The sequence below is a fragment of the Hypanus sabinus genome, chromosome 3 (assembly GCF_030144855.1).
Source record: "Hypanus sabinus isolate sHypSab1 chromosome 3, sHypSab1.hap1, whole genome shotgun sequence".
Taxonomy (NCBI): Eukaryota; Metazoa; Chordata; class Chondrichthyes; order Myliobatiformes; family Dasyatidae; genus Hypanus; species Hypanus sabinus.
Window position 1 is genome coordinate 5,856,130 of NC_082708.1, and position 16,491 is coordinate 5,872,620.

Genomic DNA, 16,491 nt, shown 5'->3' on the forward strand with positions numbered 1-16,491 from the left:
ACGGTACGGACAAACAACCAATGTGCAAAAGCAACAAATTGTGCAAATACAAAAAGGAAAAAAAAGGGAAATAAATAATAATCATAAATCAGCAATAAATATTAAGAGCATGAAATGAAGAGTCCTTGAAAGTGAGTCTGTAGGTTGGGGAGAGTGAAGTTACCCCTCAGGTTTAGGAGCCTGATGGTTGAGGGGTAATAACTGTTCCTGAGCCTGGTGGTGTGGGACCTGAGGCTCCTGTCCCTCCTTCCTGATGGCAGCAGCGAGACCAGTATGATCTGCTGAGTATTTTGTGTGTGTGCGTTGGACAAGATTTCTAGCATCTGCATCTCTTGTTGATGACTAACTCTGGTTTTCTTGTTCGCCCCCACAGTGACATCACAAAGGAGGACCTGGAAGAAGCTGGCGTGACAGACATCAACCACAAAAATATTCTGCTGGAGAGCCTGCAGCAAATGGGAAAGTAACGAGCTGCAGGACTTTTCTTTCTTTATATATAAAAAAAGTGCCTTAAGGGAGATTTTTTTTCCAACAGTTTCTAAAACTTCTGGAGAAGCAACAAAAAGGATAAATGTTAAATACAACTGACTGTCCAAGAGAGGAGGGACGTTATTGCCCAAGCACTGATTCTAAGACTAACTGTACCGCGGACTACAGAAACTGCCACCTCTAGCCTCAATCCTTCCTACCCACAGTGGGCTGTGTGATCACTCACTCCAGGGTATGCTTGGGAGAGGGTTGATGGGTTGGGGGAGGATCTGTCTGTGAGGTGATTTCTCCACCTCCCTGCCAGTAACCGAGACTGGAGTTAACCACTGGGAACTCGCCAGTGTGTTTCGCTTCAGCAGCAAGACGCCACCCCTCCCCTGGTAGCAACGCCCACGATAAGTACTGGGAGTCGCTCCTCAGATTGAAGGATTCGTCCTGCTCTGCCTGTGACAAAGCCGTCCAATCACTGTTACTGTGGTGGTTGTCTGCCATGCCTGACGATGACGTGAAGCCCATTTGGGAGAGTGTTTAAAGTGGAAAAGCCGTGACACTGGGGCAGTTCCACTCTCACAACTTCGGATGTCAGTGTCCAGTCGATACAAGCTGGTTGCAGTGGATGACCATGATTACCTCTGTGCCTTGTCAAGCCGTTCGCTCTCCACAGAGTGTTGCAGAACTGCCTTCCTGAGCACTGGCTCTCGCTTCTGATCTCATCCGTCCAGTCCACCAGAGCTGGCTTCACACGCTAGGACGGGCATGTCCCTATCTCACTGCTCTGTGACCCATGGGCTACTCACCTGGTTTGACCCGCCTGTCGAAGCAGTGTGCCCCGCGGGGTGTGGCCATTGTCTCATGCAAACACCACCTGGAACCACATGTGAGAGATGAGTGTCCGGCGGGTCCGAAGGCGAGTGAGCTGTCCCAGAATGGACACAATATGCCCCTTCACCAAAGGAGCCACCCCTTGCTGGATACCCCACACACAGTTACTGTATGTCTGCGTATAGACCCTGCTGAAACAGATTAACATGGGCAGTTAAGAATTGGGAATGCTGTTTTTCATGATTGGGACCAAGTTGTTTTGACTGCATAATCCTGTTTTCAGATCTAGATTCACGTCTTTGTCACACGTACATCGAAACGTACAGTGAAATACGTCATTTGCGTCAACAACCAACACAGCCAAGGATGTGCCACACATTCCGGCGCCAATGTAGCATGCCCACACTGTTCAGCAGAACAACACAAGTAGCAACAACAAGAAGACGATAACAGCAAAACAGGCCGCTTCACCACCTTCCCACCCACCCACTCAAAGACAGGCCTCCAGCCTTCAGTCCGTGGCCCCCAATGCGTAGACTTCAGACTTCTGACCTCAAGTCCTTGGCCCAGATCTACGGACTCATGGACATCAGGCCTCTGACTTCCAGGTATGCCAGCTTTGGCCTTCGATCTTCAATATCAACGCCAGGATTCGCATGGACTTCTGGCCCCAGAATTTGCTGATCTGGGGGAGTCACTGGCTCTCATGCCCCCTGTGCACTGTGCTTGCTATCGTACTTGTATCAATAGGGAATTGCTGTTTCAGAGTTGTCTGGAGGTGGGAAAGGGAGGATTAGGAGGCATCCTGCCAGGTGCCGTAAGCTGATGGATGGGTGTTCACCACTGGAAGAGAGATTACTGCAGTCGTTCCCTCCTTCACAGTAATCGCTGTGTAAGGCATCGTGTTAGTCCGCTCAGTCCCACACTAGATCAGTTATAGTCGACTGTATATCGTCGTTTGCGCCAAGAACCAACACAGTCTGAGTTCATGCTTGGCACATCCTGAAGTGTCACCAAGCTTCCAGCACCAACATAGCATGCCCACTAGCCCGTATGTCTTTGGAATGTGGGAGGAAACCAGAGCACCCGGAGGAAGCCACGTGGTCACGGGGAGAACGTACAAACATTTGGCATGCAGAAGTTGAACCCAGGTTGCTGGCACTGTAAATCGTTACTCTGGACATGCTATCCTCACTGATTGACAGCAAGATCATCTTTATATTCAACTGGGGGCTGGTGTTGCAGGGTTGGCTGGTGGTGGGGAAGGTGATGGATGGGTATTGACCTGTTGAGTTGGGTTGTGGAGATTACTGGAGTTGTCTCCTCCTTCACAGTCGTCGTCACGCATGTATCTCAGTCCCACTGCATTGCAGCAGCTCACAGGATGGACGGAAATGGGCTGGACCGCCCACGGGGCTTAACCTGTGTGGGTCCTGATCCAGCCGCACCTGCTGGTCAGGTGTTCGGGCCGTCCCTGCGGTCAGGTCAGTGTGGCTCTGTAATGTGACTTTGGTGCAGTTCCTGTCCACTTGGCGGTTAGATGTTTGCTCAGGTGCTGTGGAAGGAACTTTGCAACGTATCTACCCTGAAGTTGGCACCAGAGAGCTGCCATTTACTGAACGTGTTCAAAATGTCTTGCTGAGGAACAGCAGAGCACTCTGGCAAGGTGATCTGAACATGGGCCCTCTGTCATAAGCAAGCCAGGGCAGTACAATATGGAGACCCATGCATCCATGGAGCTGACGAATCGAAAGGAAAAGCAGGGAACTCAACATAAGAGTGCTTCAGGGACTGCAGCTCCAGACTTTGCCTCTGAATTTGCTCCCCATGAGTGGATTATAGCCACAACGCAGAGGAGGTTTGAGATCAGAGTTTTCCTTCTCCAGGAGAAGGGCTCACTTAACACCTGGTGTTTTATAACCTTGAAAACTTTATTGTTCAGGCTCCTGTAAATAAAAGGACTTTGCAATTTAAGAATTTGGTCAGGAAAGTAAAGCCCATTGCCTTACAATACAACTGTCTGGAGCAGAAGGTCTTCGCTTTGAGTAGCATCACTTGTGATGGCTCCTTCATTAAAGACTTCAAACTGCTCCAGCTCCACACCTTCAGCCAGAATCAGGTTTATTATCACTGACACAAAATGTGTTGTTTCGTGACAAGAGTACAGTGCAAAGACATAAAAATGAAAACATTACAAAATTATTGCAGAGAAATGGAATGATGAGTTAGTGTTCAATGTCTGTTCAGAAATCTGATGGCAAAAGGGGAGAAGCTGTTCCTGAATCATTGAGTGTGGCTTCTCAGGCTCCTGTGCCTGCTCCCTGATGGCAGTGAGAATAGGACATGTCCTGAATGGTAGAGGTCCTTTCTGATGAATGCTGCCCACTTGAGGCTCTGCTTCTTGAAGATGCCCTTGATGGTGGGGTAGGTAGTGCCTGTGAGTCTACAACCGTCTGCAGCTTTTCCCAGTCTTGTGCAGTGCCCCCCCCCCCCCACCGCCGTACCAGACAGCTGGTCAGAATGCTCCCGTGTTGTAGGGTCCTCTGAAAGTGGGCGAGTACCGTCAAGGAGTGATCATCCAAGCAACTTGCAGAGAGTGGGTGATTAGTGTTCAGAGAATCATAGAGCAGGAGCAGGCCCTTTGGCCCACAGTGTCGTGCCAAAACAATTAAATTATTAATCAACTGGCCAACTAAACTAATCCCTTCTGCCTACACAATGTCCATATCCTTCCATTTTCCTCGTGTGCCTATCTAAACATCTCTGAAAAGACTCCAATTTTCTGGAACACAGAACTACACAGCACAGGAACAGGCCCTCCTTTGGCAAAGGCGGTTCTGGTTCCCCCTCAATGGATGGGAGCTGTATTTTCATCAGGAACGCCTTAACATTGCTCTGGTGTTGGAGACTCACCTGCTTCGATGTTACAGAGCACAGACTAGCAGTCAAAGGAGACTCTCTCTGCCTTTCCCCTCTCATCCTCAACTCCTTTCTACCCTGCCTGCCTGTACTTCACCCAAAATGGAGAGCTGTGGAAGGCTATGGTCTGGGTGCGGGTCGATGTGACTAGGCAGAATCTTTATTCGGCAGGGACTAGGTGGTCCAAAGGACCTGTTTTTGTTCTGTAGTGGTCAACGACTCAAAACCAACCAAGATTCTGCTGGGAGCCGGGGAGGTTGTTTGACCTGAGGGCGCTTAACCAAAGTCTGTCCCTTGTGGAGGGGTCTCTGGCTGCAGTCAGCCTCCTCTCCTATTCTGGCTTCTGCCCGCTCCCTTTCCAGTCCTGATGCAGGGTCTCGGCCCAAAATATGACCATTTGTTCCCCTCCATAGATACTGGCTGAGTTCCTCCAGCATTTTGTGGTGTGTTTCAGTGTTTCCCTCATTTAAAGCAGGTTCTGAGACTGCCTGTGCCTGGCTGTTTGTGTTCTTGTTATCCTGCATTCTGCATTCAATTCTCTACCAGAGTTTCGTGGTATTAAACCTCTTGCCCTCTGCACCACTCTCGTGCTCCTCCACCTCACTGCTGCTTATTAAGTCATTCGTGTCCCCTCACCAGACTAGCTCAGTCACTGTGGGGAAACAAACATTACCGTAGGTCTCAAACTCAGCAAACATTCAGATCTAAACCCCTTCCCACTCCCCAAATTCCCTCCCTGGGTAAGTTCACCAGGGGCAATAATCTGCAAAATGGAGTAGAACTGAAGCTTCCCATTCTGCCTCTTCCCAGCCCTTCTCACCTCAATTGAATCTCCAAAGCCAGTACGTCTTTTCTAGGTAATGAGACCCGAACTGCATGCAGTACTCCAGGTGTGGCCTCACCAGTCCCCTACACAGCTGCAGCATAAGCTCCCTGCTCGTAACTTCAATTACTGTACCAATGAAGGCCAACATTCCATTTGTTTTATTGATAAACTTGTTGCACCTGCAAATCAACCTTTTCTGATTCATACACAAACACTCCTAAGTCCCTCTGCACAGGGCATGCTACAATCTTTCACCATTTAATAATCTGATCTTTTATTTTTCCTTCCAAAGTGGATGACCTCACATTTACCAACATTGTACTCATTCTGCCAGACCGTTGCCCACTCACGTAACCTATCTATATCCCTCTGTAGACTCAACACATCCTCGACACAGTTTTTCTTTCAATTCAGTGTCATCAGCAAACTTAAACACACTACAGCTGGTCCCCTCTTCCAATTCATGCTCCCCGAGCTCTCAGTTGCTTAAGGAGAGGTTCCTGCAATACATGGTGTGATTGGAAACTGTAATGGTGGAGGAGTTGTGATGTGGACTAAATGCTTTGCTATTCCATGTTGAGAGAACTGACAATGGTAACAATGCTGTCCTTCAGCTTGAGCTCAGCCGACATTGTTTTAAGAACACTCAGGAGGCTCTCCATTAGTTTGGGGTCAACCATGGATGTTGCATCCTAGCTATCTATGTTCAATACGCAAGCCAGGGCAGCACAATATGCAGAGCAAACTGTCCCACATGCAGCAGGCTCCCCATATCGTATGCAAAGCAACAGCAGAGACCAATATAGCATCGCAGGAGCTGCTGGTCAGTGTTGAACTCAACATAGGACTTCCTTAGGGACTCCAGCTTTGGAGTTTTCCTTGGGTTTTAGTCACGAAGCCTACCCCGTCAGCAGGTATAGCCACAAGGTAGCAGAGGTTTGAGATCAGAGTTTTCCTTCTACATGAGCTGTCAACCATGCTGATGAGCCCCATCTGCCCGAAGTGACTGGTTTTGTGCCAGTAACCCACCTTTGCTCCTTCTGTCAGTGGTAACAGTTCCACCAGGCTTAGTAGCTAAGCCACACGTGAAGGCCAGGAGCTGGACTTGATTGTCAAAGGCTCCATTGGGAGCATTTAATCGGTAGTGGGAGCTGATCCACGCTACCTCCCCCAGACTATAACAACCTTAAGGAATCTCCCTTAACAATTTTAAATGCTTCTTATATGCAGTAAGAAGTTTGAACTGCCAGTCTGTGAGGGGTTTTGTTTGTGTGTGTATTTGTGTGAGTTTGTGTGTGGAGTCCTCATTATTTTGATTTTGTTATTTTTGCTTTTACAATATGATAGTTGTGAAGTTTCTTTATTTCTGATATTTAATGCAAATCATGACGTGTTTATTTGTGTGCTTCGCACCCCCTCCCCCCGTCCCATCTCAGCCTCTCGCACTACTGCCTCCTGTATTGGCAGTGGTGGGAGATCACATGAACAGTGAACACAGGCGGGAAGGATGCATGCACATGTGTGTATCTTCCTTTTACTTAGTTTTGTATTTTAAATGATTTAATTATGATTGTATAAAACTGTTCAAAATAAACATTTTTAACAACATTGATGTTATATGTCAATGATTTTGATGATGGAATTGATGGCAAGGCTTCCAGACAATATGAACAAGAAAAAGTTGCAAGAAGAGTCTGTGAACTCTGCAATTAACTGGTTTTCTGCACTAATTGCTCAAAAATGTGGTCTGATCTTCATCTAACACAATCTGCCTAAAATAATAACACAAGCAATATACTTCTCATCAATACTGAGTACACTATTCACATAATCACAGTCTAGGTTCAAACATTGTATGTAAGCCTCTGGGGTAATGCCTTCTATAAATGGAGTCAGGTGTTCCAATCAATGAGATGCGATTGGTGTGGGTTGTAGAGGTGCCCTGCCACACAAAGTCAGGTTACTGAAAGAGCCTGCTCTTCTCAAGAAAGATCTATTCATGTGCACCATGCCTCGATCAAAACAACTTTCAGAGGACCTTGGAAGAAGAAGTAGAGATGCATGAAGCTGGAAAAGGCTACAAAAGCACTTCTAAAGACCTAAGTGTTCGTCAGTCCACAGTAAGAGAAATTGTCTGCAAATGGAGGAAATTCAGTACTGTTGCTACTCTCTCGAGGAGTGGGCATCCTACAAAGATCACACCAAGAGCACAACGTGCAGCACTGAAGGAGGGGAAAAAACGCAAAGGTAATCACAACAGACCTGCAGAAATCTCTAGAACTTATTAACATCACTATTCATGTGTCCACTGTGAGAAAAACACTGAACAAGAATGATGTTTGTTGAAGGACACCACGGAGGAAACCACTTCTCTCCAAGAAGACATTGCTGCAAAAGATCACCTGGATGTTCCACAACACTTCTGGGACAATTTGTGTTTTGACAGATGAAACAAAAATTTAATTCTCTAGCTGAAGTGCACACCACTATGTTTGGTGAAAAAGGGGCACTGTACACCAACACCAAAACCTCATCCCAACTGTGACGTATAGTGGAAGGGACATCATGGTTTGGAGTTGTAACACACAAAACGTTGGAGAAACTCAGCAGGCCGGGCAGCATCTATGGAAAAGAGTACAGTTGACATTTCAGGTCGACGTCCTTCAATAGGATTGGAGAAATAAGATGAGGAGCCCCAAAGCATTGACTGTACTTTTTTCCATAGATGCTGCCTGACCTGCTGAGTTCCTCCAGCATTTTGTGTGTGTTACTGGGATTTCCAGCATCTGCAGTTTTTTTCCTGTTTATGATGGTTTGGGGCTGTTTTGCTGCCTCGGGGCCAGGACAGCTTGCAATCATCGAGGAAACAATGAATTCAAAACGTATCAAGTCATTTCACAGGAGATGTCAGGGTAGCAGTCCATCACCTCAAGCTTAATAGAAGTTGGATAATGCAATGAGATGATCCAAAATATGAGAATAAATCAACAGCAGAACAGAAAATCTGTGGTTTGGAATCGCCAAGTCAGAGTCCAGACCGTAACCCACTTGAGATGCTGTGACATGACCTGAAGAGGCCTATTTGTACAAGGTATCCCAGAAATATTGATGAACTGAAACAGTTTTGTATGGAGGAATGGTGTAAAATTGCTCCTCACCATTGTGCAGTCTGATCAGCAGCTACATGAAACATTTGATGGAGGTAATTGCCGCTAAAGGAGGTTCTACCAGTTATTAAATACAAGGGATCACTTACTTTTTCCAGCCTGGATTGTGAAAGATTAAACAATGTGATAAATGAATGAATACATGAATAAAGATATGAAAAGAACAATTAGTTTAGGCAGATTGTGTTTGTCTATTATTGTGACAATGAAGATTGGACCACATTTTCTGAGTAATTAATGCAGAAAACAAGGTAATGGCAAAGGGTTCACAAACTTTTTCTTGCAACCGTAGCTGGATGGGCAGGTTGTGTTAGAAGGTCACAGATTTATTTAGACAGAAGAATGGGCAAAGAAGTAGTAGATAGAATACAGTGTTGTGAAGCATAGGGACATTCACTTTGGTAGGAGGAATAGACTATTTTCTAAATGAGGGTAAAATTCAGAAATCCAAGTTGCCAAAGGTCTTGGGGGTCCTCGTGCAGGATTCCCTAAAGGTTAATTTCCAGGCTAGGTCAGTGGTAAGGAAGGCAAAGGCAATCGTAACATTGAATTGAATTGACTTTATTTCTTACATCCTTCATATACATGAGTAAATATCTTTATGTTACGTCTCCATCTAAATGTGCAATGTGCAACCATAGTAATTTATAATAAATAGAACAGTCAATGAAATATAGAGCACACTCAAATCAGTGTGAATTAATCAGTCTGATGGCCTGGTGGAAGAAGCTGTCCCGGAGCCTGTTGGTCCTGGCTTTTATGCTGCGGTACCGTTTCCCGGATGGTGGTAGCCGAAATAGATTGTGGTTGGGGTGATCCTACACACCTGTCATTCGGAGAGGAATGTTGGGGCTGTGGAGAGGATACGGAAGAGGTTTACCTGGATTAGAGGGCATGTCCAAGAAGTTAGACAAACTTGAGTTGTTTTCTCTTGAGGGGCTGGGGCAGAGGAGAGATCTGATAAAGGTTTATAAGATTGAGAGGCAGACAGAGTGAATGGCCAGCACTTTTTCCTAGAGTTGAAATGTCATGGATTTAAGGTGAGAAGAGGAGATGAGTGGACAAGTTTCTTCACACAGTGTGGTGGCTGCCTGAAATGTGCTGCCAGATATGATAGAAGTGTTTGAGGCGCTTAGACGTATGAATATACAGTAAGTGGTGGAATATGGGCAGTGCAGGCAGAAGGAATTAGTTTAATTACATGCTATTAACTTGATTAATTCAGCAGTCCATGGTAAGCAAATAGCCTGTTCCGTTGCTGAACTGTTTTATGCTGCAGATGCCGTGCTCTCCTGTCGCCCCCTGCTGGTGATCAGGAGTACAGCGAATGAATTCGTTCAGGGTGCTCCCTCAAGTGCAAGGGGGCAACTGTTGATAGTACTCGGCTGGAAAGAAGCTGAAAGGTTAGATGTAAGAAGGAAATATTAGTTTTATTCATCACGTGCACATCAAAACATTGAATGAAATGTGTAATTTGTGTCACCAACACAGTCTGAGGATGCGCTGACGGCAGCCCACGTGTGTCGCCAAGATAGCAAGACCTGTAACCCACTAACCACAGTCCTTCCATCACTGGAATGTGGGAGGAACCAGGGCACATGGAAGAGAATCCACACGGTTATAGGGAGAATGTGCAAACACCGTGCAGCGGGGGGGAATTGAACCCCAATCGGTGTTACCACTACGTGACCAAGCTGGCCTAAAGGGGCGTGTGGCTGGGACTAGCTTGTGTGAGCCTGAAAGAGTCAGGCTGAAGAGGCAGTTTCCAAGCTGAATGATCCTCTGGCTTGATATCACTTTACCTCCACCCCCCTGTGCTCTGCCAGGGCTCCCCCGGTCCCTCGGTAATGTGATGGCCTTTGCAAAGCCTAAACAGGCTCCCGCGTCCTTCACTTCAGAAAGACCGGTGATCACGCACACAGGCTACCTGTGTCTGACACCAGCTCCTCGCCAAAATGTGTTCATTTGGAAGTCTCACAATCTAATCAAGATATCTTGAAAATAAATCCTCATCAAGGAGAGACAGCGAAATTTTATAGCCCCATAGATGCAGCTTGAACCACTGAGTTCTTCCAGCAGATGATTTTGTGGCCCCAGATTCCAGCATCTGCATTCTTGTAGAACATACTGTAGACCATTATGGTATAATACAGATAATTTGATCCATGATTAATACTGATTTTATAACCTACTCCATGATCAATCTGGCCCTTTCCTACCACATAGCCTCCATTATTCTATCACCCATGTGCCTATAAGTCATACCAGGAGCAGACGTTTAAGCCCTGACTAAGAATTTATCAACCTCCACTTTAAATATATTCAGTGACTTGGACTCCACAGCTGTCTGTGACAATGAATTCTGCAGATTCACCACAATCTGGCTAAAGAAATTTCTCCTCTTCTCTGTTCTAAATAGGTGTCCTCTATTCTGAGGCTGTACCCACTGGTCCTAGACTCCCCCTCTATAGGAAACATCCTCTCCGCATCCACTCTGTGTCCTCCGGTCCGAGACTCCCCCACTATAGGAAACATCCTCTCCACATCCACTCTATCTGTGACCTCCAGTCCTAGACTCCCCCATTACAGGAAACATCCTCTTCACATCCACTCTATCTGTGTCCTCTGGTCCTAGACTCCCCCACTATAGGAAACATCCTCTCCACATCCACTCTATCTGTGACCTCCAGTCCTAGACTCCCCCATTACAGGAAACATCCTCTTCACATCCACTCTATCTGTGTCCTCTGGTCCTAGACTCCCCCCACTATAGGAAACATCCTCTCCACATCCACTCCAACTAGACCTCTCAATATTCAACAGGTTTTAACGTGCCCACATTCATCCCCACATTCTTCTAAGTTCAAAGTTCAAAGTAAATTTATTATCAAAGTACATATATGTCACCATGTATAACCCTGTGATTCATGTTCTTACAGGTGTACTCAATAACTCCAATGACCATAACAGAATCGCTGAAAGACCACACCAACCAGTGCGCAAAAGTCAGCTAACTGCAAATACCAAAAGAAATTTAAAAAGAATAACAATAAATAAGTAAGCCATAGATACTGAGAGCATGAGATGAAGACTCCTCGTAAGTGAGTCTATAGGTTAGAACAGTTCGGTGATGGAGCAAGTGAAGTTACCCCTCTGGTACAGGAGCCTGATGGTTGAAGGGTAATAACTGTTTCTGAACCTGGTGGTGTGGGACCCAAGGTTCTTGTACCTTCTACCTGATGGCAGCAGTGAGAAGAGAGCATGATCAGGGTGGTGGGGGTCCCTGCTGATGGATGTGGTTTTCCCAGGACAGTACTACGTGTAGGTGGTGGGGAGAGCTTTACCCATGATGGACTGGGCCAGATCCTCTACTTTTTGTAAGGTTTTATGTTTGAGGACATTGGTGATGCAGTCAATCAATATACTCTCCACCATGCATCAATAAAAGTTTGTCAAAGTTTTAGATGTCAGCCAAACCTTCATAAGTCCTGCTTTTTTCATAATTGCACATGCTGGGCCCATGAAATGGTAACATTGAGGAGTTTAAACTTGCTGCCCTCACAACCTCCGATCCCTGATGAGAACTGACTCATGGACCTCCAGTTTCTCCTTCTTGAAGTCCAGCGAGTACAGACCCAGAGCCACACAACAATATGTGTTAACCATTTCATTTCCATCATTCTCATGAGCCACCTCTGGGCTCTCTACAATGCCAGCACACGTTTCCCTGGGGATAAGGGGCCCCAAACTGCTCACAATTCTCCAGAAGCAGTCTGACCAATGCCTTATAAAATCTCAGCGTTATATCCTTGCTCTTACTTTCTCGTCCTCTCGAAATGAATGCTAACATCGCATTTGTCTTCCTCACCACTGACTCAACCTACAGGTTAACCTTTAGTGAAAAACTGCATAAAGCACTCCCAAGTCCATTTGCACCTCTGATTTTTGAATTTTCTCACCATTTAGAAAATAGTCTATGTCTTTGTTCCTTCTACCAAAGTACATGACCATACACTTCCCGACACTGTATTCCATATGCCCCTTCCTTGCCCATTCTCCTAATCTGTCCAAACCCTTCTGCAGACTCCCTGCTTCCTCAACACTACCGGCCCCTCCACCTATCTTTGCTTCATCTGTAAACTTGGCCACAAAGCCATTCATTTTGTCATCCAAATCATTGACATACATTATAATGTGAAAAGGAATGGTTCCAATACCAAGCACTGTGGAACTGCACGTCACCAGTGGCCAACCAAAACGGGCTCTCTGCCTCCTGTCAATCAGCCAATCCTCTATCTATCCTTCCTGTAATGTTGTGGCCTCTTGTTATTTAGCCTCATGTGCAGCTTCTGAAATTCCAAGCACACAACATCCACCATCTCTCCTTTGTCTATTCTGCCTGATAGTTCCTCAAAGAATTCCAACAGATTTGTCAGGCAAGATATCCCTTTAAGGAAACCATGCTGACTTTGGCCTACTTTATCATGTGCTTCCAATGCTCCAAAACCTCATCCATAATAATCAACTTTCCAACTACTGACAACAGACTAACTGGCCTATAATTTCTTTCCTTCAGCCGCTCTCCCTTCTTAAAGAGTGGGGTGACGTTTACAATTTTCCAGTCTTCCAGAACCATTCCAGTATCCAGTGATTAGAGTCATAGTCATAGAGAAGTACAGCATGGAAACAGACCCTTTGACCCATCTAGTCCAAGCTGAACCATTTAAGTTACCTACCACCATCGACCTGCACCAGGATCACAGCCCTCCATATCCCTACCATCCATGTATCTATCCAAACTTCTCAAACATTGAAATCAAACTCGCATGCACCACTAGCACTGGCAGCTCATCCCACACTCTCATGACCCCTTGAGTGAAGAAGCTTTCCTTCATGCTCCCCTTAAACTTTTCACCTTTCACCCTTAACCCATGTCCTCTAGTTGTAGTCCCACACAACTTCAGTGGAAAAAGCCTGCTTACATTTACCCTATCTATACCCCTCATAATTCTGCATACCCCTATCAAATCTCCTCTCAATCTTTTATGTTCCAAAGAATACAATCCTAAGCTATTCAATCTTTCCCTATAACTCAAGTCCTCCAGACCTAGCAACATCCTCGTAAATTGCCTTTGTACTCTTTCAGCCTTATTTACATCTTTCCTGCAGATGGGTGACAAAAACGGCACACAATACTCAAAGTGAGGCCTCACCAGTGTCTTATACAACTTCAATATAACATCCCATCTCCTGTACTCAGTACATTGATCTATGAAAGCCAACATGCCTAAAGCTTTCTTTATGACCCTATCTATCTGTGATGCCACTTACAATCACTTTCAACCTGTATTCCCAGATCCCCTTGTTCTATTGCACTCCTCAGTGCCGTACCGTTCACTGTGTAAGACCCACCCTGGTTGGTCCTACCAAAGACCAACACCTTGACCCTATCTGCATTACATTCCATCTTCCATTTTTCAGACCATTTTTCCAGCTGGTCCAGATACATCTGTAAGTCATGATAGCCTTTCTCACTGTCTGCTATACACCCCACTCTTGGTATCATCCATAAATTTGCAGATCCAGTTAACCACATTATCATCCAGATCATGGATATAAATGGCAAACAACAATGGACCCAGCACCAAAACCTGCTGCACTCCACTAGTCACAGGCCTCTGGTCAGAGAGGCAACCCTCTACTACTGATCTCTGGCTTATCTCACAAGCTAATGTCTCATCTTGAATGCAGAACGACTGAGTCTTCTTGACCAACCTTCCCATGCAGGAACTTGTCAATTGCCTTCCTAAAGTCCATGTAGACAACATCCACAACTTGCCTTCATCAATTTTCCTGGTAACTTCCTCAAAAAACTCTAAGATTGGTTAGACATGACCTAGTACTCACGAAGCCATGTTAACTATCCTTAATCAGTCCCTGTCTATCTAAATATTTACATATCTGATCCCTTAGAATACCTTCCAATAACTTTCCCACAACTGATGAAATCTCACCAGCTTATAATTTCCTGGTTTATTTTTAGAGTTTTTCTTAAAGAGAAGAACAATATTGGCTATCGTCCAATCTTCTGGTACCTCACCTATTGCTAGGGATGATTTAACTACCTCTGCTAGGGGACCTAGAAATTTCTGCACTTGCCTCACTTGGGGTCCAAGGGAACACCTTATCGGTTCCTGGGGATTATCCACCCTAATTTGCCTCAAGATAGCAAATACCTCCTCCTCTGAAATCTGCATAGGGTCTATGAAGTTGATACCACTTTGCCTCACGTCTACAGACTCTATGTCCATCTCCTGAGTAAGTACAGATGCAAAGAAATTAATTTATGATCTCCCCCATCTCTTTTGGATTCTGATGTCACAGAGGAACAATTTTGTTCCTTGGAATCTTTGAAAAGTCCTTGAAAATTCTTGAAAGATCATTTTAATGCCTCCACAATTTCTTCAGCGAGCTCTTTCAAAACACTGGGTTTTGAAAGGTAGATATTTCCATCTGGCTCAGGCAACTTATCTACCTTTTGGCTTTTCAGCTGCCTAAGCACTTCCCTTAGAAATAGAGAGAACGCTAACCTCTGCCCCAACACTCTCAAATTTCTGTCATACTGCTAGTATATTCCACAGTGAAGACTGTTGCAAAATACTTCTTAACTTTATCCCCATTTCTTAGTCTCCCATTACTACCTCTCCAATGTCATTTTACAGCAGTCTGATACCCATTCTCACCTCTCTTTCACTCTTCATATATCTGAAAGTATCTTTGGTACCCCCTCTGATATTTTTGGCTAGCTTACCTTCACGTTTCATATTTCCTTTCCTTATGGTTTCCTTAGTTGTCTCTGGTGGTTTTAAAAACTATCCAATCCTCTACCTTCCCAATAATCTTTGCTTATTGTATGCCCCCTCTTTTGCTTTTATGCTGTCTTTGACTTCCCTTGTCAGCATGGTTGCCTCATCCTCCCTTTGGAATACTACTTCATCTTTGAAATCCTGAGTTGCCTCCAGAAATTCTAGCCATTGCTGTTTTGCCATCATCCCTGCTCGTGTCTCCTTCCTGTCAACTTTAGCCAGCTCCTCTCTCCTGCCTCTGTAATTCCCTTTACTCCACTGTAATGCTGATACATCAAGCTTTATCTTCTCCCTCTGATACTGCAAGGTGAATACTGTACTGTCTTATTATGATCACTAACTCCCAAGAGTTCCTTTACCTTAAGCTCCCTAATCAAATTCCGTTCATTACACAGCATCCAATCCAGAATTGCCTCCCACCTCCACACATCTTGCAGGCATTCTACAAGTTTTCTTGGGATCCAGAACCAACTTGATTTTCCCAATCTACCTGCATATTGAAATCCCTCATGACTATTGTGACATTACCCTTTTGACATGCGTTCTATTTCCCATCGTAATTTGTAGCCCACATGTTTGCTACTGTTTGGAGGCCTATTCGTACCTTCTATCAGGGTCTTCCGAGCTCTACCCACAAGGGTTCTACATTTTCTGATCCTATGTCACCTCTTTCTAATGATTTGATTTCATTTTTTAACCAACAGAGCCACCTCACACCTGCCTGTCCTTTTGATACAATGTGTAAGCGTAGAGGTTTAGCTCCCAACTATGATCTTCTTTCAGCCACGACTCAGTGATGCCCTCAACATCCAACCTGCCACTCTCTAACTGTGCTACAGGATCATCTACCTTATTCCATATACTGTGTTCATTCAGATAAAGCACCTTCAGGCCTGTATTCATCACCATTTTTGATTTTACCCCCATGTTACACTTCACCTCATCCCACTGACTGCAATTTTGCCCTATCAACAGCCTGTCCATTCTCACAGTCCCACTATACAAATTGTCGATTTGTACACCAACTACCCCGTAATGTCTCTTAGTGTCCATAATGTATCTACCTCAACCACCCCAAGCAGTGCATTCAATGTACTCACCACTCTCTGTGTAAAAATTAACCTCTGACATCTCCCTTATTCTTTCCTCCAATCACCTTAAAGTTTATGTCCCCTTGTATTGTCCATTTCTACCCTGAGAAAACGTCTCTCTAATTGTCCACTCAATCTCGAGGTGCCTCTTATCATCTTGTACACCTCTATCAAGTCACCTCTCATCCTGCTTCACTCCAAAAAGAAAAGACCCAGTTCACTCAACCTTTCCCCATATGACATGCCTCTCCAATCAGGCAGCATGCTGGTAAATCTCCTCTGCACCCTCTCTAAAGCTTCCACATCCTTCC

At 45.2% G+C, this 16,491-nt stretch overlaps 1 protein-coding gene across 1 annotated transcript in view; it reads left to right on the top strand.

Moving 5' to 3' along the window:
- Positions 1–6,664, top strand: part of inppl1a (inositol polyphosphate phosphatase-like 1a) — a 188,493-nt gene extending 181,829 nt beyond the window's left edge. Inside the window, exon 28 of the mRNA XM_059963612.1 lies at positions 374–6,664. Coding sequence (XP_059819595.1) covers positions 374–467 — 94 coding nt within the window. The 3' untranslated portion in view covers positions 468–6,664. The remainder of the gene's footprint in view (positions 1–373) is intronic.
- Positions 6,665–16,491: the final 9,827 nt, after the last annotated feature.